Raw genomic sequence first — 23,593 nt, 5'->3', positions numbered from 1 at the left:
ATTGCCATTATAATTGCATTTGTTGTAGTAGTAGCAACCCTATCCCAAGGCTTATTGGCCAGTTTTATGGAAATAATGTTTCGCAATATTGTAAAGCATCTCTAACTTTGAGGAAAATGCACAAGTTTAATTAATAAAGTTATCAAAATTTTAAAAACAAAAAAGTATGAATCATTTTGAACATGGACCTGCTGATAAAATGTCAACAATATTAGGGATTTCTCACAGGATTGTGATATTTTTTCCATTTAAAACGTGCACATTGGCAAAGATTTATACAGGAGCTCCTGAAATTAGTTTTAGGCTTGTGTGCCTCAAAACAATAACCGTAAAGAAACAGAGGAGTATAACATTTGTATTTTCAGATTTCTGTAGATTTTTTTTAATTTGAGTTACAAAATATGAAGTGCCATGGCAGACTCCACAGGGAGTTTGCTAAACTTCTTGTGTTACAAGTATTTACACCCAAGAAAAAAAACAAACAAAAAAAGAATAGCCATCTAGTTCCATACTGTGTTCTGGTACAGTCCCGGAGTTCAAGTCTCTGCCAGGTTTTCCAAGTTCCATGATCAAAGTTTAAATATTTAAAATATTTACAGTGTCCCATACTCCAAAACGTCCAAAGGAAAATGTTGCTGGAGCAATGCAAATGTAGGTGCCAGAGGTGTAAAATGTTTCAGTAGTGGGGTGAGGGGTGGGGGCGGCGGGGGTGAACCAAGCTGGTGGAATTAAAATCTGTGGTCCTCTGCAGGGTCTCTGTTTTATTAGTCCTCCCCTTAAAGAAAAGCACATAATGATTTTTTTTTTACATCCATGATCCTCTTGTGGGGGCAGAAAATCAATAAAAAGCTCAGTCAATCATTCTTGTTCCTCAAGCATTCTAATTTTTTTTCTTCACAGAAAAGTCAAACTCCAATAAATAGAAATACAGCAGAAACGCTTTAAAAAAAAAGACGTGATTCTGGTTTGGTCCATCCCTGAGTTCTTTTGAGAAGGACAAAAAGACCAGACATGGGATGACACAAGGTTGGGAGGTTAAAAGACTGACGAGAAAAAGAAAAAAAAAGTCTCGCATTCCTCTCGTTTCCTGAGGCTCATCTGTGGTTCTTTGATCTATCCATGAGGCAGAGTCCCGCGCAGTGAAGGTCACACAGAGGTGATGACAATCATGAGGTGAGGAGAGATACTGGAAATCCCATTGAGAAGGTCGGGCGCCAGCTGAGACAAGTGGCTCTCTGAAAATTCACATGGTGGGAAAATCTGTAGCACGTAGGCAGGCTGGGAAGAGGGGTAGGAATACACAAAATTAGTCAACTGAAAATACTTCCCTAAATGAAGAATAGAAAGTCTGTGTCACTATACATGATGAAAGCAACAATGTCTTCAATTTGAGGGTTCTATAATGTATATGTAATTCAAATTTGTGATGTTAAAACCAAAGCAGCAAAATAATGCTGAAATTGCCCGCACGATTAAAAGGAGAATGCAAAAATATGTAGAAGAGAGGAGAGAGAGAGAGAGAGAGAGAGAGTGAGAGAGAGAGAGAGAATAACTTATTAACTAGGCTTCACCTGATTGGAACCTGGATTTGGGATGTTAATAATGCCAGCCGCCAACTTTGTCTGCAAGTAGTTTATAAAGGCGGACTTAAGAGCTTGCGTCTGGTTCAGAACATCATCTTGATCTCGCCCACAAGGCAAAGCAAGCAGAAGACAGAAGTCACACTCCCCCTGCAGTAACACAAACACAACAATGACTCAATGAAACGAGGACATGCCAGGAATTGGGCAGCAACTGGCAAGGAGGCTGTGAGCACGTACGGTCATTCGTCTGGCGACGCTCTCCAGCTGAGAGGCCTCGAGTCTCATCCTCTGGACAATTCTGAGGAAGGCGCCACCTTCTTGGAGGGGCAGTGATCGATGAGCCAAACCTTTGTTGCCGCACACAAAATGCAACTGGACTGCTGCCGTGTCGTTTTTTAGTGCAAGTAGCCCTTGCCAAACAATCGGGTATTTCTGTTAAAGTTACAGGAGAGGGAGAAAGACAAGAATGTGTTCAACAAGAATTCGGTGACTTAAAAAAAAAAAAATTGTAGAGGGGTTTTTTTTTTCTTACTGTGAGTAACTGCACCATATTAACAGGCTGTGAAATCTTCCCATCAGGAACGACATGTGTTGTGTCAGCCATCTGGGAATGGACGCCTCTTGGGTTTGAGTACATCTGAGTGTACTCTGGGAAGGCGCCACTTAGTCCTGGTGGCATGAGCGGAGCTCTCTGAGGAGATGATATTGTAGGTCCTGGCTGCCGGATTCCCATTAGTCCATCTTTAGAAAGAGGGGAGTGGGGCCTTTTAGCCTCCAATGGCTTTGCGACATCCTTCTCAGAAACACCTTTAGGGAGAATATGCGCCCTTGGAGACAAAGACATCGGTAAAGTGGAAGGTGCAGAGGCAGGGGGGTGAGTCTCTTGAAGGTGCCCTGAATGAGCGTCTGTGGACGTACGCTCGCCTTGTTGGTGAAGGAGAGCACGCATGTCTCTCTGCGTCCTAAACGCGTCGATTGGCACGCCGCTTCGGAACCCCCCGCGAGGATCTGACTGCATCGTCTCCGGTTTCAACTGTGCAGCAGGTTGCCGTCCTTGCTGGTGGAAGCGTCTCGAATCGTCTTGGTCGACGTCGTGACTCCTCAAAGCACTCGGGTTCACCTTGAGGACTTTGTCTCTGCCAACAGTTTGGGGTGAAGTCGGTCGTTGCTGCATGGACCCGGGCCACGGAGACGTAAGAGACTCGCTATGCATCCCGTAACTCATCACGGAGAGTGGAGGAGTATTGACCCGAGCGTCCCCCTGTACGAGATGTCCCACTGGAATCGACTGGGTAGCGGGATGAGGCGACATTCGTCCCAAACCTCCAGGCACGCTATGAGGCGGCATGATAACGGACTGCTCCGGATGATGCACGCCTGTGATAAACTGCTGCATGGCGGGTAGCCCGGTGGGTAACATCACTGGTATGCCCTTAGGTGAGGAAGACCCAATGGGCGAGGACACTTTGGTAAATGGAGAATGGGGATGACTTGACTTGCGCGGGGATCGCGGTTCCTGCTTGTTGCCACTGAGATGCGAAGGAGTTCTGTCACCGGCGGCCGTGACAAAACCCACGTGATTTCCAGGGGGAGATGGCAAATGTGGACTGATGGCGGGACTTATGGCAGAGGCCCATTGCGACTTCGAGCCATCTGAACTATGTGAATCTCCACTGTCGATTTTCTTTTGATGTTTGGTAGGCATGTAGTCCTGGTGGTACATCGAGCCCATACTCTGATTGCCAACTCCCTGCGCAAGACGCTTCACCACTCCTTGAGGACCCGAGTGATAGGCAGGCTCCATTTTCTCCAAACCCGTGCCTTCTTGTTTATTAGAAGAAAAACTCGACTGTGTCTTACCAGAATGGCCATGATCGGTCTGGAAAGACCCTTTCGGAAGGCCCGACTGTGGATGACTGTATATTTCCGGTTTGATTTGCGGCATGGATACCAGCTGCTGAGATTCCATGTCACCTGCTGTTGCTTGGGGAATTTGACTTATTTTTGCACTTATCCGTTGGGGTCCCTCTGTTTTTTGTCCCGAATGGCTGAGTAGCACTACTCCTTCGGATGTGTTGACCCTGAGACCCGGGCAAGATCCTGTACTGAGAGTGGAACTTTCAACAATAAACCGTGTCGCAGTTCCCCCGTCATCACCAATCGTGGGTCCGTGGTAGGGTCCAGTGTCATCTTTGATGGGCCTGTAGTTGTGTTTCGGTAGACCCATGTCTGCAGCCTGATTAACAATGTTGAGGTTCACTTTGTCTTCAGGTTCAGGAGGAATGCAAACACGACTAATAACGGAGGAGTGCAATGCAGTGGACGCAATGACAGAAATCACAGACTTGGTCTCGGGAGAAGGTTGTGTGGCGGGTGATCGAACAGACTGAGATGACATCCGGCATTCGGGTAGCGGCGATTTATTTGGCACAAGTGTTAAAGTAGTATTGTGCTCAGTGAGGACCTGATCTTGGACTGCAGGTAGATTCGTAGGTACGTAACTGCTCCCTGGCAGAGAAATGGCTTTGTGTTTCAAAAGAATCTGCCTCAGATCGCTTGAGCCACGATCGATATCCATACTTTCAGGGTCAGGTGAAGGTTGTTTATCCTTGGGCGCCAACGGCAAGGCCGGTACAGAAGCAACCACTGTTCCTACAGAGTGGCGGATCCAATCTGGTGGCGAGACAGGCGCTCTACTGTTCTGAAGTGGTTTAATATTCGGTCTGCATGCTAGTGGTGACAGGGAAGGTGAATGTGGCTTTGGACCCACTGGACTTTTAGACTGGGGGTAAACAGTTTTGATATGTGGAATCTGCTCTTCGGTTGGCGATTCTGACTCTTTTACCTCAGGTGCCTTGACAGCTGGAGGCTCTTGCTCTGGCTTCCATGCGGTGGGGGTGATAACAGCAGCAGTAGCTGCTGATGGAGCAATTTCTGGGACAACCTTTACAGTGGAAGCGGTGTTCTGAACTGAAAGAGTTGATGCCTCTTCACTTAGGGGAGGTTCTTTTGAATCTTTCCGTGCTTGCTTTTGGCTTTTAGTGCGTTTGATAGATTTAGGTCTTCCCTTCTGGCCCTTTTTGGGTGTGGCAGGTGGGGGAGGCTCCTGTTGCATATTAACAGAACTCGATTCGGGTTCCGGTTCCTTGGCGGGCTGAACCGAGTCTTGAATCTCTGGTTCTGAACTTATGTCGACACTTAGAGATGGTGCTTGGGATAAAGAAACGGCTAAATCCTCATCAGTAATGGAGTCGATGGCGGCAATGAGTTCCGTTTCACTGGCTGGATTAGGTTTTTCTTCATCCGAGAAACTTTTCAAGTCTGTGATTGGGCCAGCTGACGTTTGAGGTTCACTTGGAAAAGACGGATCTGTGAGTTTGGCGATGTTCTCCACGGCCTGTTCCAATTCCATCTCATGTGAACTTAAACTTTTTGATGTTTCCAGATGCTCCTTTTTTTCCAAAGATGATGTTTCACAGTCTTCATTGTTAACCCCTTTGCTGGTGCACTTTGAAACATGATCTTTCACCTCTTTGACATTTAACCTGATCTTGAGGTTCTTCAGAACCGGAGACTTCGGGGTCCTTGGCGACTTGTTTTTTCCTTTCACAGGCTTATCTTTTTCTGTGATGCTTTTTTCTTCCAACACAGGGGGATAATCCTCTTTGCTGTTTGATTTACCTTCACAAATCTTTTCATTCAGAGCCTGGTGGTCTTTGACCAGTTCTCTTTTTTCTCCTTTCTTTTGGTCGACTTGAGGCGATTGGGCTTCTTTAGAGGAGTCTGGCAAAGCCAAGGTACTCTCATCAGTGCAATCCATTTCCTGATCATTTCCCTCAGTCAGCTCTGATTTTTCTCCCTTCTTTGTGGATCCACTTAGTTGCGCTGTCGACAACTGACCCGTTGAACCTTTTGTGGCACTAGGGGAGAATTTTCCCTTCAAATTTCTTGGGTTTCTTTCAGAACTCTCAGATTCATTTGGATCCACATCTTTGTTTTCCATTTTTTTGTCCATTTTTGATGCATCTTCGCCCTGCCTACGATTCTTGGGAGGGCGGCCCCGTTTCACTGGAGGAGTGGGAACGGGAGCCGGTAAATCCTGCTCATTGTTTTGCTGCTGTGTAGGATCCTTATCCGTGCCACGTTTTCTTGCAGAACGTGGAGACTCTTGAATATCCTTTGCAGTGCGACCCGGGGTTTCTTCTTCAACTGGGGTCGCATAAACAGACTTCACATTCCTCCGTCTTGCTCTGCCTGATGATATGCTCTGTTCAGAGACATCAGCATCCGAGCCATGAAGGGGAGATTTGCCAGTAGACTTAAATTCCGCTCTTGGAGAGGACCCACGTTTCAGTTTCTCTTTGTCAATGCGTTCACTCTTTCGTGTGGCTTGTTTTTCAGGAGCTGACGTAGGCACAAGAGTTAAGGCAACTTCAGCTGGGGATGGTTTGCTCTTCTTAGCTTTCAGTTCTTTTGTTTTATGTTCCTTATGGGCAGAGTTTCCCCCTGTGTCAGTGTCAGCGCTGGGCTCTTTACTGACTTTAAGCTGTTTCTCTTCTTCGGACTCTGAAACTGCACAGTACATCTCTTTCTTCACTAGACACTGTTCGTGAGAAGGTAGTGTGAAACTTGTGGCTTGGGAGACTTCGGTCTGCGCTGACAAAGAAACAACCTCTGGTTCTGAACTACTCCCAGACTCATGCAAATTGCAATCGCTCGGCTCTTCTACACCAGGTTTGGCATCTGTAACATCATCCAGTTTAATTTCAGGTGGAGATAGTTTAAAAGGAGCCTCTAAATAACTGGCTTCTTGTTTGACACATGGAGCTTCTGACTCAGCGGTAGGCTCGGTTGGTGGATAATGCACTGGGAGATGTTCAATTTCTTTTTCCTGTTTTATGAAAACCACAGGAGGAGACGGCTCAGTGGGTAATGGAGACGTCTCTTCGATAGGAGGAAGGTCTTTTAGCTCCATATGTGGGATAGGGGGCGTTTCTCTGGGTTCAGAAACCAAGTCTTCAGCAGGGCTGATGGGCTTTATTTCTGGCTCACTGATAGAGTCTTTCGTTTCAGGTGATTGCAACATCTGTGGCTCTTCCATTGATGTTTTTTCAACATTTATCTCTGCTATCGTTTCTTGTGATTGGGTTTTATTCTTTTGTTGTTCCAACCTTGTAAGTTCCAAAAAGCGACTATGGAAAAGCACCACTGGACCCGAGTCAAGTTCACCATCTGTAGTTCCATGCTGATTACTTTGCTGATTTTGCGCTTGCTCAGCTTCTTCATATTTTCGCTCCAGATGCTGAAGCCGTCTGGTGTCCAACTCAAAAATAGGGCTGTGAAGGAAGCGGGAGGCAAACAACTCCCTTCGTTCTTGCTCCTCTGGCTTTGGCTCCTCTTTTCGATCATCAAGTTTATCTTCAGACCCACTTCGGATCTTTTTCTTTTTCATGTACCACGATGGTGTAGGCCGTGGTGTTGATTCTATCTTCTCGGTATCCTTTCGGTTTCGCAAACTTGCAAAGTGAGTATCGTAATCTAAAAAGGACCAGTTATCGTCTCTGGAAGATGAGAGTGATTTTGCCCGCTCAAGCAGAGCCTTTGTATCTGGTGTGATCGTCTGGTCAAGTGCAAAAGAGTAGAATTTATTTCTTTCAAGATGGGCCGTTTTGGGGTCTGAAAATCTGTCCCCCCTCGGCCTCTCTGAAAAAGACTTTGAAGTAGATGCCACAGGAGAACAGGGTTTGGCTTCTCGATCCTCTTCGGAGTCTGATCTTACCTCCCCTGGCTCGATATCATGCCAAACCCCATATTCCAAACGTTTGCGGTTATGAATATTTTTGTTGAGAGCCTTGGAAAACTTTAGTTCAGGTAACATGTTTCGCTTTACTCTACTCTCCCATCGCTTTTGTTGCTCCTCTTCTGGATTGAGTGTGTTGGATTTGTTTACCTGTGTATTGTGTGTGCTTTTGACAAATAGTTCCAAATCGGGGTTCATTTTTTCATTTTTGGCAAGTTCTTTCTGCAAATGATCAAAGTCCTCCTCTGTATGGTGGGAAAACTGGTGTCCCGGAGAGGTAGTGTTGTTCCACTCAGGATCTTCAGTTTTTTGCCTGAAGCTCCTATAGACACGCTCCCTCTTAATTCCTTCAGTGTCAAACAGGTCGAGTTTCTTTTGTTTGTGAGAGGGGAAATTATCAGTGACATCCTCAGGTGGTTTGCCAACTTCATGCACGAGACTGCGGTGTTCCAAGTCATCACTTTCACTTTCATGCGGACTTCCTGGTTTGTCCGGTTTTCCAGGTTTGTCAGACTCTCGATTTTGCTGCTGATGCAACCGTCTATTTTGCTCCATTTGCTTGCGGTAACTCTGAGACAGGTCAATGTCTACAGGCTCCTCCTTAATCTTGATGCTTTTGGAAATTTCAGGCACCTGACCACTACTTTTGAAAATGGCACTGTGTTCCTGTTCTCTTGAAGAGCCTTGGTCTGAATTACCCTCAAGTGAAAGCCTTCGGGATGGCGTGTGGGCTGGGAGTCGCTTCGACTCAGAACGGTCCAACGATCCCTCAGATTTCTCTCTGAGTACTTTTATGTCCTCTTGAACATCCTTTGGGATTCCACTTTTAAATCTAGAGTCTCTCCGTAGAGCATCTTTGTGTTTATCAGAGTCTATCTCTTTCCCATATGGTGCTATCACACTCGCTTCTTGCGATTGATTAGAATCCTCTTCATCAAGCCTGCTTCGCTTTTGGTGAATAGTCCTTCCACCTGACTCAGCAAAGCGCCTTTTTCTTGCTGCAAGGCGATCTGAATCCATCGATGAGTCTTTCCCATCATTTCCAATCTCAGTTTTAATATGTTTCTTGAGTCGATTTTTTCCATCCATATCAGAATTATCCCCTTTAACCGTTTTAGATCTTTCGCTTTTCACCGACTCGTGGTGGGCAGCTGAGAATTGACTTCCCGTAGTAGAGTCATTATCGCCCTTATATTTCTGCCTATCTTGGCCATCTGGTTCAGCTCCCTTTCCTCGTCCAGGGCCTACCTCAAGAGCAGCATCGAGCTCTGTGTCTGGTAGTGTATTGGATGGAGATTGCCCCTTTACTTTCCTGGATTTGACTCTCTCTGCTTTTTCACCTCTCTCTTTTCGTTTGGGCCGCTTGGTCTTTTCGGAGCCCACCACTCGATCAGGTTGACTGCTCTTTTCACTCTTGTCATTCTTTGAGGCATGTTCAAGCAAAGTCTTTTCAGATTTTTCAAAGTGTGGGGGTGAGAGTGAGCTTACACTACCACTTCTCTCAGAGGACTGGCTATAAACTCGTCGCTCCGATTCTCTGGGAGCTCGCTCAGACGGCGATGGCGACACTGCTGGGGTAATAGGCCGCCGATGGTGAGAAGGACTCCACCTGTTTCGGTCAGCTTCAAAACGTTCCCGTTCTCTTTGAATATAGGTGTATTTCCTAATGTCTTGCTCAAAGGGATCTCTGTATTCCCTGTAGTCCCGTGGATCTTCATGGTATCGTGGGTCAAAATGTTCTCCCTGAAAATGTTCCAATTCAGGGAAACGGTCCCGACTGCGAGCAGCGTATTCTCTCCGGGCATCTTCCGGGTAAAGGCCAGGTGTTCGAATAGTTTCATAGTAAGCTCTCTCCGCTGTAAATTCATGGTAGAGCGGCCTGCGATCCTCCCTGTTGCATGAATAGGGAACAGAAGGAAACCGAATTAACAGAGTTCAAATATTTCCTTTGTTTAAGCAAAATACATTTTTAAATTCTAAACCCGACTAATTATTATGTAAACACGCCCCATGCTATCTACAGTGTGCCCCATAACTCTCCTTACATAGAAGAAATACATTCCATATATATATATATATATATATATATATATATATATATATATATATGGTCCCAACATTTATGTCTTTATTATTTCAAACAACCCAGAGAATGCATTTGAATAAAGAGCAACGAATTGACATTATCCTGATGGCCGGTTCAGCAAGCGGTCCTATGGGTTGTCAAGAAACTTATTTCGCCTATGTATGGAGACCTTATGGGACACCGTCTAGATTAATATCTTGTTAAGAACTGAACTCAATTTTATGACAAGTATGCAATTAACAATGTAACCCATTTACCGTCGTTCAGGAGGAATTTCATAAAGTTCTCTGATGTCTTGCCCAGATGTCTGCATAGCTCTGAAGAATGCCAACTGACTCTCTTGACTTGCAAAGTCCACCTGTCATCAACAAATCATGATAAACTTAAATCTTTTTGATTAATAAAAACACCACATTTAACAAATTAGGTCACCTTAATTTTGTTGCCTCCAATCTTCCAGCCTTTGGTCTCTCTTACAGCGGTTTGAGCAAAATCTGTGTTGTTGTAAAAGATGAGGGCCATCCCTTTCATTCTGTCAAATAAAACCTAAGAAAAAGAAAGAGACTGTTTAAGACAGTTTGATGAAAGTACATTAAAAAAAACATCTACAACACCTTACCTTGACAACATGACCATAACGACAAAAATGTCGCGTGAGGTATTGCTCTGTGATATTGGTTGTTAGCCCATCAAGCCAAACACAAGCTGTGGGCATACTTTTCCCAAAACCAAGCTAAGAAAAAGGAGGGGGAAAAAGATGGTAAGAACATCACACAAAAAGTATGCATTTGACTGGCAAGCATTAAAAAAATGAACGTATTTATTATATATTACCTTTAGTCTGTTACTGCCAAGATATTCACCATCCATCTTTTTAATGGCCTTGCAGACACTGGCAATATCAGAATACTGTACAAACGCATATTGGGGAACTCCATTTATTTTCTTGATGTCGATGTCCTAGTGGAGAACAAAACACACATTTAGGGGGCTAGAAAAGACACAAAGAACAGATTTTCACAGGAAGATGGTATCTTACGACAATTTCTCCAAAGCGTTGAAAAATTTCAAAAAGTTGTTCACGGCTGGTCGTCTTCTCAAGGTTGCCAATGAATAATGTTCTGGTGGCTTTTGGGTGGAATTCATCTATCCGACCATCCAGGGGCCTGAACTCATTCTCACTCTCCGTTTCTAAGAAAAAAAATGTCTCGTTATGACAAGCACCGGCAGAGAAATTTTAACTTTTGGACAATGACAAGAAATTTTAACTTCAAACACAGTGACTTTTCGCACAAAAATTAAATGTCGGGAACACCAGCAATTTACGGAATCATGTGAGCCGTTTACACCCTGAATTGATAACTATGCCAGCCAAAGAACAACAACGTGAGTTTCAACAATCCTGCCAAACTCAAAGAAAATATCCTAGACTGTGGGAGCCTTTACAGCCAATGATTTATGGCCGTATTTTCGAGCGGACAACACAGCTTTTCGTGACTTGTTCAGAACATTGGATCAGCAACATAAGATCCTTCAGAATCAGAATTATCCTCAGCATAGCCACTCCACAAAAAAAAGGGGTGGGTGGGTGGGGGTTAGCTACCTTTATAATAATGATAATTTAAATAAAATTTGACCATGTTCACAATGCATGTGGGCTAAGACGACAATATTTATTTGTCATTGTCATTATCAAACTTTAACTTATTTTAAATATAAAAAGGGAAGTTTGTCGACGACTGCTTTTATTTAATGATGAAAACCAAACGGTAGTAATCTAGAAATGACAAAGAAAATTGCTGTAAAATGTAAACATGTGGTGACATTGAATCAAATTAGACAATTGTAATCCAATCAACATTTAAACCTCAGCCAAATACAGTGATTAAAGTTCTACACAGGACAGACTAAATGAAAAGTTTTCAGTTTTAAAAATAAATAACGTTATTAAACGCCTTGGATAATGGGTGGCTGTTATAGACATAAGAAGTTTAGTTGATGGGTGAGGTTCTTGGTCAGAGAATCGGCGGGAGTTAAGTGAGGCTTCATTCAAAACTTGCAGTTTTAAAACTAAACAGCAAGCAATTTTCCTATTCTGTTGGTGTCTGAGTCACATCTGTTTGTGCAATTTCACTGCCGACTGCTACACTGGCTTGCCGCGCAAACCACAGGCTGGCTAGCTGCCATAAGCTTGTCTTTTGTGATCAAGCGTTTTATTTTTCCTGTGGTTAGTTTTTTACATTTAGGCCCTGCAGAAATTTGCAACGTTGCGTTCGCAAACAAAACCTATGAATTACATCTTATCTCCATTGTTGTCAACTTAAAAATAAAATCGATGCCATGAGATGCAGGGGCAGTGCTCATTCTTCTTTTAAGATCAACTCGCTTCCATTTTTCACAACACTTATCCTCATTCGGGTCACGGATGAGCTGGAGCATATCCAATCTGGGCAAGAAGCAGGATATACCGTCCTGTATTTTGGACTGTTTGTCAACTCATCGTGGGGGTAATTAGGAATAAAGAATGTTAAAAATATTGCGGTGTTTCAGATTCAGAAAACTTGTTTTTAATCCACTCTATTGATATTAGCTTTGGTGTGATATGTTCCTAAATATGCACTGTCCTTTCTTATATTCGAACGCAAGCATGACTTATACCACAAAGTTTAAGAGCACAGCAGTGTTTGAAGGCGTTTGTAAATTTCAAACGCAATTCCAGTGTTTTGGGATCATAGTTTATGATATACAATGTCAAACTGACAGAAACAAGATTCATAATTTGATGATAAGGTTAGATTATACTAAACATCACTTACCAGGACCATTCCATGCGGTGACTTCAATCAGCATGCCAAAGAACAGTTTTCCTTTAGGGACGCTGAGGGCTTTCTCTTGATCCTCTTGCTGTCTAAAGAACACCAGACCATATCGGTCTTCTGATGCTCCATGGATCTGCACGGAGGTCACTTTGCCATGTTTCTTGAACTCATGGAATAGTCCGTCTTTTAAACTTGTGTCTGAAGAAAAAATGATTACATTTCGTAAGTGTGCGCAATCATATATACAATCCCAAAACCATCTCTTGTAAAAAGTCATATCGATTACAATCTACATGACCTTAGAAACCAACAATGTCTCCATATAGTGCGTTTAAATTTTAACATACGGAGTGGTCACCCCTCCGGTGTAGTTTGGCCTTTAATGAAACTTCAACACCAGGTACAAAGCTCACCGGTCGATCGTGCTGGGAGGTTTTGCACTTTAATCCCAAAGCTTCTTCGTGGCTCATCCGAGTCAAGCACCATTGATGACTGAGGTGGCGCGTGAGCAGCTGACGACTGAACAGAACGTGCTCGTGATCCATCACTTGAGCTGCTGTTGGAGTCACTGTTGTCAAAAGAGTACACTATGTCACATTTGCTCATCTGAGGGGCGAACCGATGAGACAGATAAAAGATATCAACACGCATCACTGCCACCCACTCCGCAAAAGTGTCCCACCTGCCACTGCCTGTACTGCTGGTGCTGCTCACGGAATCCGAGCTTGAAGATCTGCTGCGGGATTGCGATTGGGGGCCTCTTCCAGGGGACAGAGGGGCTCGTTTAGGGGAATGAGCAGTTTTGGAGGTCTGTCCAGTTGTCCGCTGGGGGGAAGGGTGTCGAGACTGCGAGGAATGGGACGATCGACTCCGGCGGTGATGGTACGTCCTATCAACACGTCGTCCTCTGTCGTCTCTGTAGAGGTCGCGTCGTGTCGCAGTCGCAAGAGAGAAGGGGTCTCGAATTCTAGAGTCAAAATGAGGGTCTGATGCCTCAAAGGTTCCGCTGATGGCACTGCTCCCTGGACCAGCAGCAGCAAACAAAGAGCGCTCCCTGTAATAGTCCGCATTGTAGTGCCGCTGTCTGTCAAAAGTGCCACTGCGCTCATGGTGTCCATATGGGCTGTGGTCATACGCACGTTCGCGGGTTTCTGAGCTACTGCAAAATGACAAGAGGATAGAGAAGAGAAACGGGTCAATAGGATCCTTGACATTCAGCTTTGCATTCTGTATTGTGTATCGTCGCCAGCCAAAGAAGTCTTTGTCCAAATTGAAGCCGTTTAATCTGAAAATTTAAAAACATTCTTCGACATGTCCAATACTGACAGAAATCTCCAGTTCTGTTTCGTATTGGACATCAACAGAGCAGCACTGTGTCTGAGCGGTTACGCCATCTAATTCACAGTTTGAGGCTTAGGGGTTCACTGTCCTTCCAGTGTGGGGTCTGCATGTTCTCCCTACGCTTGAGTTAGTTTCTCTTGGTACATCGGCTTCCTCCAACATTCCAAAAACATTCCAAGACACCCTAAATAATACAAAGGTTTAAATATGGGCATGAAATTATTTTGTTGTGTATACATACAGTATAGCCCGGCGACTGCCACCCGTGACCTTAATGAGAATAAGCACTACAGAAAATGAATGGACGCCAACATGACAAAGCTTTTGACCATGACCTGTAATGTCCTAAAAGTACGAGTCATTCACAATCAATATGTCGCAGTTAATATCTCAATTGACAGTGTAACATTTGACGGATTTCTAGAGTTTCACGTTGCATGACAAAAGTGGGTTAAAAGTGTCATAAGCACTGGCCTGGTCACCAGTCAATGGCAGGGCAGGCATAGCTAAACAACAACTCATGTTTTTGGAATGTGGGAGGAACTCTGAGTAGCTCAACACAACCCATGCATGCAGGGTGAGAACATGCTAATTTCTCACAGGAGGGCCTGAGATTCGAACCACTCCACTGTGAGGCAGGTTTGCTATCCTACACAAATATTTGTACTTGATTGAAAGAGCAAGTATTCTCGTCTGTATAACTTTTTTTAAATCTAAATGTGATGCAATGTCAGACAAACACAATGAAAGATGAAAAAGCAAGGGACAGAGAAATACCAACCTTTTTCGTAAGAGGTTACTGTAACTAATCCAAATAAAATCTAGGTGGTCAGAATGTGAGAGCCGGAATGAAAAACCAACAGGAAAAATCTGTTATTCTAATGTGCCAAAAACGACTCTCTTCGATCAGACTGCAAGTAATCTTCAATTACTGTGGAGTATGAGGCCATCAGATAATCCACTGTTAGGCAATGGAATTTCCTTCATGGGATGAGGGAGGGAAAAAAAAGAAAAATAAAACAACCACAGAATTAATGGATTTCTGAACATGTGGAGCAGGAAAAAAAAACCAAAGGAACATAAAGCTCTAAAAAATAAATAAAATAAAGATGATGAACTTCAGGATAATTCAGACAAGTCCATGTCGCTTAAACAAAACATCCAAATGGATCATCTAAGCAAAAAGTACTTTCCAAAAATTCCACTTTAAAGGAGTCAAAAATGTATTCCTTAGGCTTTGTCATTGTATGACATGATATGTAAAACGGAACATATTTTGTCGATAATTAAACTCCGTAATAACAAGCTATAAAATCCCAGTTGTTGGATATGGCATAATTCCACACTCCGCGGATCGTATCCGATGTGCCTGCTGGCTGGCTTGAGGTTGTGGTATTACTTTGGAAATGTTGACTTCGGATCTCTCTTCACTGCAGATTGGGCAACCTTACACAGCTACATCCACATACAAGTAATCCAACTGAATGGCAGCTAAACATATCCACACTAGGACTCAAGTGAGTACATCCAAGGCATACATCCAGGAGGGTACATCCAATGGTGCAGACTTCTGGTATCTTCAGGAATAGCTCCATAAGCCTCTGTGGATAATAGATGGGATCCTCTGTGTTCTTGTGAAGTCTTCTAAGTATAGCTTCCATATTTTGTAGAAGATGTAGCTACTCTATTTCATCGTGTGCTAAAATTGGCTTAAAAATACAAAACAAAAAAAACAGCATTTAATTTTTTTGGGCCTTGGGTTGCATAATTATTAAATTCCAGGTTCAGAACAGGCTGTATCCATGGATTGAAAAATATTTGGGGGAAGAAAAAAAAATAGTAATCCAGCTATCAGCAATTGCCAAGACAGACAAAAGGATAACCAGATGTAGGTAGTCCTGAAAAAGGTTATGATAAAATACCCAATACCCGTGAATCCACCATGGCTTGCTTGCATCATGGACTTACTTCCAGATTTCATTTTTTGTGTCAAAATAAAAACTTAGATCCATATCCTGGGGGGGAAAAATGGCTTTCAAGTATCCAAAAGCTCCCAGGAAAGGGTAATTTCCAACAAAATAAATCCAGAACTCGCCAGGATATTCCTTTTGGGTGTAATATCCATAAACAGATCTGGTATTAATGTAACCTTAAGAAATCATAATGTGTGGTTAATTTACTTAATCCCATGGGCATGGCAAGTCAATTATGATGAAAAGCGGACCGATCCCTAAATTACCTTTGTGAGACCCCCGTGAGGCATACGTCCCTTCGGAATAAACCAACTATGTGAATAGGTGTTACACCTATCTCATACCGAGATTTCCACGGATTGGTGACCATGTCCACTTACCCATCTATTCTCCGTTCATAACGCCCCTCTCTGGTGTGAAGGGACACAGGGGGGCCAAAGACAGGTCCAACTGTTCCCCTAGAGAATCCTGTAACATCTCGACTGCTCGAGGGGGAGCTGTCATCAAGGCCCCGAACAGCACTTGGGACTGACCCAGGTTCATTGTAGTCAGTCCGAAGGTCCCTGTCCCCCATCTTGTTGACGGCATTGTGTGCCTTCTGAGCGCTTTTGATATCCACAAAATCCACAAAGGCTGCAACGCCGCCCTCTGACCCTCGCTTCCGCAGGACCTTAACACTCTCCACACGTCCATACCTGAGAATGGATTAAATCAGATGGAATTGATTAACTCAAGATAAGAGAGTAATGTATACTTCGTGCAAATACAGCAGGCATTAAATCTTTCCGAAAATGGAGGAAAAAAACAATAGCTGTACAGTAAATAGTCAAGCATCCAGCATCATTAAATTGGGGAAATACAATCTAATCTGAGGAAATAATTGAGAAAATAGATTAAATTGAGATTATTTGCAGCAGCCGCTGCTAAAATTTTAATACTACAGTATTTGTTTTCTTGGAAATGGGTTTGTTGAGTTCCTCGATTGCCCCCCGCTCCCCACCCCCACCCCCGGCACGCGAAAACGACATGTTGCGTTTTAACCTTTTCCAACCTTTGGAGCATAAACCAGACGGCTGCCAAGCTCTAGGTTTAGGCGAGTGCATTCACCATAAGTAACATCTAGACCGAGAATGGTGATTAAAATGCCTTTGAGCAGCCCAACAACCAGCTAATATTAGAAGATGGGCCCGGTCGGCTGTCTGATTTTTTTCGCAAATTTGAGCTGGATTGTTTTCTAAACGCACGACTCTCAACACCCTCGCGGGAATTAACATTCATTTGGTATACACACATATAAACAAATACAAAACAACGATGCAGTGCAAGTTTTATATAATGTGCCCGTTAAACGTGTGCGACCGTGTGTCTTAACGATCATTAAAACGTATTGACTTGCCACAAAATGGTTGGCTGGGTGGTAGGTAGCTTGTGGCTAGCGCCTTGCTTATCACTCGTAGCACAAGTTAGCTAATTCGGCAAATATCGTCAACAACGGCGCTAGGGTGGGCCCGTTTGGTACAGCGTCCCCTTCGAAATCACGACGTTGTGTCGTCCAACTCGAGCAGAACTTGAAAAGCCCCCTTCTCATAGTTTGCACACGCTAGCGTTAGCATGGACGATGGGCTAGCCAGAGACGGCTCAGTGTTGTACTGTATATGGCGCGCTGCTCCGCCACCACGGAATCACCCTCTTGCGTAACCTACCGTTTAAAATGCTCCACAATTTTCTCCTCTCGAACGTGTTCGGGCAAATTTCCCACCCAAAGGTGTCTGGTTTCCCGAACCATCTTGCGCTATCCTTTGCCCCTTCACACACATATGATCGGGCACGTTTGAAATCCCAGCTGGTCGAAGGGTCCGTCGGAACAAAATGAACGACGACGTATTTCTGCCAAGCAGACGCGGGCCCGCTCGCCCGCTGCTCTTTTAGCTTTAGCCGCTGCCTCCCCGAGTCAGGCACGAGAGCGCGCTTCAGGGTGCGAGCTGCGCGAGCACAGGCTGCGCGCACCCTTTGGGAGGGCCCACACGATTCCGCCTAGTGTAGACTAGTCAATGGCGATCCTGCTTGCTTCACGCATTGAACTACCACTCCAGAACTACCACATATGCTTACTTTTTTTCTAATATAAAGAACAGCGGCTGTTTAGCTCAACATAATGTACAACCCCAAAAGATTCACATTCAACTGTATCGCCAATGGTGCATATAAATTTATGTCAGCTGTGTGTGCATTCAATATTTGTTTTCACAGTCATACCAAAAAGTACATAAAGGACCCAACGAGACTGTTTTAATAAACATTTTATTACATAGTGTAGATAGAATTCATTTGGATAACAAGACAGGCCATTTTGACATGATTCCTGTGTGGTTAAACAAAAACTTCACAGTGTCATTTTATTTTGAATGTTGAACTCATGGTCAGTAAGAAGCACAGTGGGAATAATTTACAATGCCGTGTTACACATACATCTTTTGGGGAAAGGTGGAGATTTCATTGTACAGTATATGCATTAAAAATCTTTGTATGTGATTTTCTATACAGTATACCTAATCATCAAAATATTGAAATTATGGCTGTTTGATGCGCAAATACTTTATGATGATTTTGATTTTGCAATGGGATGTGAGTCCCAGTATTCTCCCGACTGGGTAATTAAACAACCAATGAATCCATGTTTTATTACATAGTAATTACATAATACTCGTTTAAAGATTAAACAACTACATTGTCATCCAATTACTGTATTGTGATATTATTAGTATGAAAGCAAAATATTGATTTGTGTGATTCCCACACCCAGCTTCTACGCACGAACAGTCTTGCTACAAAACAAACTACACATTGAAAACATTTGATTTAAACGTATGTTGCATGCACCAGTTTAGTCTCCCATCACATCCGTGGTTTTGGTTTGTTGCTTGACAGAGAAGTCAGAGCGATTCTCTTGTGTGTTGTTCATTGCTTTTGACAGCATGTGAGACAAAGCCTTTTCCCATTCACAGAATAGCAGCCATGCTCCTCTTTCTCCAGAGAGAACTTGAAGTGACAAATCTGAGGGGGAGGGGGATATAATAATTGACTCCAGCTTGGTCATGCACACATCTTTGAATCAACTTTGTCATCTGGTTATGCCCATACCTCACATCTGTAGCATTCTTTGTGAAAGGTGCGCCCATCACTTTCGATATGTATCGGAAGACTCCCATCACTGGCTATAATTAGCTGGTGGCAGGCGCTACACTTCTTGGCAAACATCCTGAATTCATAGAAATCAAGAGGAAATGGAAAACAAGGAAAGTCCAACAGCAAACTAGGAAAATGTGACAGCTCGGAAATATGCTGTGTCAACATATTAAATATTGGAAAGCTACAATCGTTGGCTGTTATTGTCATACCTGCCGTAGTCCAGATAGCAATAGACTTCTCCACTGTCGGCCTGCATGAAGTTTTCCAGTGGTTGTTTACAAGTTGCACAAGTAAAACAAGAAGTATGATACGTTCGCTGGAGTGCCCGAATGAGTTGCCCTTTTATCTTTTCACCACATGACCAGCAACGATCAAGACTGTTCTGCAAGAACGAAAAGAACAGATATGTACAAGAGTTGTTTGAATTGGGGTTTTTTTTGTATCTGGAAAGCAACAATAATTCCCTAAAAGTCCTGCAGGCTTTTGATTGACTTCTTAGACAAAGTGAGGGAAAATGTTTGTAATGAAAAGTTTCCAAAAGGCACGAAATGATACCCAATTTTACCTAATATTGCTAAACGGTCAGAATGTGTTTTTGTGGACTCTCTAAATTTGAGCATCCCGAAATTTGGTGTTGATGGCTGTCGGGGTTGCGCGGGGGGAAATCCATTCAAATTTTAAAACTTGCAGGTTCAACTATATGCAGTGAAGACTTTACCTCATAGCACGCTTCACATTCAGGGATTTCAGCATTGTGGTAGAACAGTTTTCCAGCCAGAGGGCTACGACAGGTCCTGCACATGAAGCAGCCTTTATGGTAAATCCGGTTCAAAGCGGTTACTGCTGGTTCAGAAAAAGGTATGGGCTTCCGACAGAAACCACACAAGCCTGCATTGCATGCAAATTAAGAACAGGTTAGAGTGCATACATCATCAATGCCTGAGAGATGTTAATAGAAGTCAGAAAAAAATATTACCTCTGGCCTCACTGGGATAATCTTCATGGATCTCATTTGGCGGTGTTTTTGCATTCGTTCCACTAGATGGCGCCACCTTAAATGTAAAGCAAATAGTTTATGTAAACAAAAATGACAGAAACACACTCTGTACACTTGCACGTTCCTCAAATATGTGCTTACCTTTACCCGCAGTACTGATTTAATTCCAGTAGATGTTTATTCTTTTGTCTGTATACTGGTCTAAAACCGTGTTGCAACATGCCGAGAGCTGTTCTAATGTTTGAACTGATGCTTTCAGCCAACTTCGTTGCATTACGTCATCGCTGTATTGATGGAACAAGTAATTCCTCGTCTAATCCTCATATGAATGTCTCGGAATGTTCTTTATTTACAAAGGAAAAGGCCTTCTTCCTTGGTATTTTGTTGGTCGAAGTGATAAGCGGAAGCATGGAATTTTTAGCGACTTAACATTAACGTTTACCTCTTTGTTAGGACGTGGCGGCAGGGGCGAAGACGGAGGGCGTGAGACAGGTTTCTGAGCAGGAGGAGATGACGGAGTGGGCCGGGGCGAGGACGGAGGGCGTGAGACAGGTTTATGGACAGGAGGAGGTGACGGTGTGGGTCGGGGCGAGGACGGAGGGCGTGAGACAGGTTTCTGGGCAGGAGGAGGTGACGGTGTGGGCATCGGATCCGGGGGATATGAATGCAGCAAAGAGGGAGGAGAAGGAGGAAGAGCAGGGGGTGAAAATACATCTGATGATCCTGAAAGGTAAAATAGAATATTTTTCACAACATAAATTAATCACTCGAATACCCAAGGTTCTTAATTTTTCATCTTCACCCATTGCATGCTTCAGACTTTATGGGAACACTTTGGTGTTGTGTTCTGTTCAAAAATCTGTGACCACTGTGGAGATCGAAACACATCTTGGAGGGGGACACATTCTGTTGCTCAATAAACACTCCGATAAAGGCGTCAAATTTGAGACTAAATTTAAAGCAGTCAAGTCACTTAATACTTGGCAAGGCCACTCGTTACGAGACATTGACAGGAAGTGATGTGGCGTATATGCAAATGATCATCATTTTTTTTTCTTATTTGTTACCCTGGTTCGTTTTTATTTTGATTTCAATATTTGTGGCCCAAACTAAGTCACATCACACATAATTTAAAAACATTAATTCCAGAGTTTCGCACAAAAAAGGATGCACTGCAGTAGGTGGCGAACAATGACTCAGTGTTTGCCTGCGAATGCTCCTCCATGATGCTGACACCAACTGTGACCCAGTGCACAAAGAAAGGCAACTCCATATTTTTGTTTCCATTTTCATTTCCTGTAGCTTCATAGGGAAAATGCACATATAAAATAAGTAGGTATGCTGTAACAACATCGCAATGTAGTAGAATGCAATTTTCAAATGGCAGAGGCTGCAATTTCAAAAATAATTAAAAAAAACTCTGCCTCCTATTTTTGGAGCAATCAGCTTTATGTGTGTGATAGATATATATAAAGATTGCAAGACAAAGTGTTGAGTAAGTTAAAAACTCTAAATGAAGTAGATAAACTCTTTTATATTCATTAATGGTTCATTTGAACACAGAGAAACATGCGTACAACCTATATACATCTTAAGAGTAAATATACAGTATATAATTTTGTCATAAATACCTGCAACATCCTTATTGTCGTTTTCCCACAACATTCCCATGTTGTGTCCCGACTGGACAGATGCACGGCTCTCAGAGCTCAAGGACATTTGGGAAAGCTCTTCAGTTGTAGAGCTGTGAGATCCCGGGCTTCTTTGAGAAGGTCCTGCATGTACCCATCCCTTTTTGTTGCCACTGTGTTGCTTGGCTTTCGCTTGGTGAGGTGTTGCCAAGGTGATGAAGACACTGGACACTTTCTTGCTTGAATCTCCCGATGCCATGGCTGTGGAAAAAAACTATTTGTGATTAGCATGAAGTTCATACTGAGCGACTGGAATGAAATGTACTGAATATGAGATGTCTTTTTGAATAAAACCTATTTACACACTCTCTATTTTATTTATTCTAGATTTTTATTACGTTGTGTCATCATCCGCAGTGGTTGAAAAAAGTACCAAGACTATTTTGAGAAGTAGAGATTAGAAAGTTAAGATGTCAATTTTTTTAATGTAAGAGAGTAAAAGTAAAAAGTCATTAATAAAAAAAAAAGGTAATCTGACGTAAAGTACAGATGTGTGACAATCCTACTTTGGTACACTAACAAAGTATTTGTGCTTTCCGACTTTTCCACCACTCAGCCAGTCATGTGCACTCGGTTGTTTGAATGAAAACGTGCACAGAGAGCTTGCAGTCACTCCCCAAACAACACGACAGGAATTATTAGATAAAAATATTGTGTCGAACTGCTGTCTGGACCTAGTGTTGCCATTGGCACCCAGGGAAGAGATGCCCTGGGTGAAAATGTCATTTCACCATTGGCATTTTCACCACAACATGTTTTATTTTAAAATAAAGAAAGAAACAGTCAGTGCTTAGTACCTGAGAAGTGACGTGATGGTAGTTTTCTGCCTGCTTCCTTCGTGGGCGTCCCAACAGCACTGCGTTACTTCTCGATTTTTCTTGATGGACTTTACTCTAAAGAGTGCGCTTATAACGATAGAAGGCCACTCCTTGTCAACTTCCAACCTGTTACTCTTGTCCCTGCACGCCTCCTCCTCCCTTTTTCTCTCTGGCTGGCAATATCACTTCCGTACTAACCGTAAAAGGTAAACTGTCAGTCTTAGGGGAAAATATGACGTACTTGTCTGTCCATCCATTTCTACTGCTTATCGCATTCACGGTCATGGGAAAGGTGGAACCTATGCAAGCAAACTCTGCCAGAGGCAGAGTTCACCTTGGACTGATCACCTGTCAGCTGCAAGGCATGATGTACAGTATTGGGGCACCACGAAAACATGTTTTAACCACATGTTGCTGGCTTGACGTATTTTTCAATTTATTTCACACGACGTAGATGGTATTGTATAATGCCACTGAAGGATTAAAGAAAAAAAATGCAGATTCGCCATTTGAGCCAAGATGCATGAGATGGATATACTAAAACAGACAGTCAGGCAATGCTTGTGCAATTCATACTTCCACCTTTTATCAAAGCTAGTGCCATAAAGTATATGATAACGTTTTCATCATCAAGATACTTATGCTATCTTTCGGCTCATATTGTATTGTATTGTATCCCCAGGGCTTTTCCAGTAACTATATAAATTTCTCTGCATTGCGTCAGGACTTTATACTGCCTCTTTTTTGCTCTCCTCTTCCTCCTTACACAATATTTTCAATTTGACATGGTATCAGCACATGTCTTGTCACGTCCATTTGGTTCATGCACATACAGAGCAGAACATCATCTGCACGTGGAAAAAAAAGATGAGTTGTTTTCTTAACCCTCTTGCTGGGTAGTTTTGTATTTTGAGTAGATTGGGTTAATTGTTTGGACTCAGCAGATTGGGTTGGATTTGGGTGGGCTGGAGCTGGTCGCCATTATCGATGGGTGTGCAAATATAATGCAACCTTCTTTTACAATCAATAAATATGTCCACATTGGTTGAGCTAGGGTGGCTCATTGGGTACCACCACTTTGGACACAGAAATTGGGGTTCAAGTCTCAGTCAGGTTAAATGACCCACCCATGGAAATCATATCATTATTGCTGAGGTGTCTCCTGACATGGGAAACTTGCTTGCTCTTCTTAGAAAATGTTGGTAAAAAAAATATTGCGTATTATTTTTAACACAGCCGTACTGATAACCTTGCAAACCATTTTGTCGTTTTAACTCATCACAACGGGTAGTTTTT

The 23,593-nt window shown here is 43.1% G+C and overlaps 2 protein-coding genes across 2 annotated transcripts; both read right to left on the bottom strand.

Moving 5' to 3' along the window:
* Positions 1–106: 106 nt before the first annotated feature.
* si:ch1073-335m2.2 (msx2-interacting protein) lies at positions 107–17,594 on the bottom strand. Its single transcript, XM_052076620.1, has 14 exons — positions 17,306–17,594; positions 15,983–16,297; positions 12,971–13,447; positions 12,702–12,856; positions 12,286–12,486; positions 10,509–10,660; positions 10,304–10,429; positions 10,089–10,202; positions 9,902–10,015; positions 9,727–9,827; positions 2,116–9,274; positions 1,821–2,015; positions 1,572–1,730; positions 107–1,278 (listed from the first exon to the last, which is right to left on the bottom strand). Exons 1-14 carry the CDS (start codon positions 17,386–17,388, stop codon positions 1,147–1,149), a joined length of 9,483 nt encoding a protein of 3,160 aa, XP_051932580.1. The 5' UTR covers positions 17,389–17,594; the 3' UTR covers positions 107–1,146.
* Positions 17,595–17,865: 271 nt separating this feature from the next.
* Positions 17,866–22,585, bottom strand: fblim1 (filamin binding LIM protein 1). Its single transcript, XM_052076683.1, has 8 exons — positions 22,277–22,585; positions 21,420–21,680; positions 20,231–20,511; positions 19,768–19,843; positions 19,510–19,679; positions 19,001–19,173; positions 18,744–18,861; positions 17,866–18,656 (listed from the first exon to the last, which is right to left on the bottom strand). The coding sequence occupies exons 2-8, from the start codon at positions 21,676–21,678 to the stop codon at positions 18,561–18,563; spliced, it is 1,173 nt and encodes a 390-aa protein (XP_051932643.1). The 5' UTR covers positions 21,679–21,680; positions 22,277–22,585; the 3' UTR covers positions 17,866–18,560.
* Between the last annotated feature and the right edge of the window lie 1,008 nt (positions 22,586–23,593).

This window comes from Hippocampus zosterae, chromosome 9 (genome assembly GCF_025434085.1).
Source record: "Hippocampus zosterae strain Florida chromosome 9, ASM2543408v3, whole genome shotgun sequence".
In the NCBI taxonomy this organism is placed as follows: domain Eukaryota; kingdom Metazoa; phylum Chordata; class Actinopteri; order Syngnathiformes; family Syngnathidae; genus Hippocampus; species Hippocampus zosterae.
The sequence above is the reverse complement of the archived record's forward strand: the minus strand, read 5'-3'. Positions and strand labels throughout refer to the sequence as shown.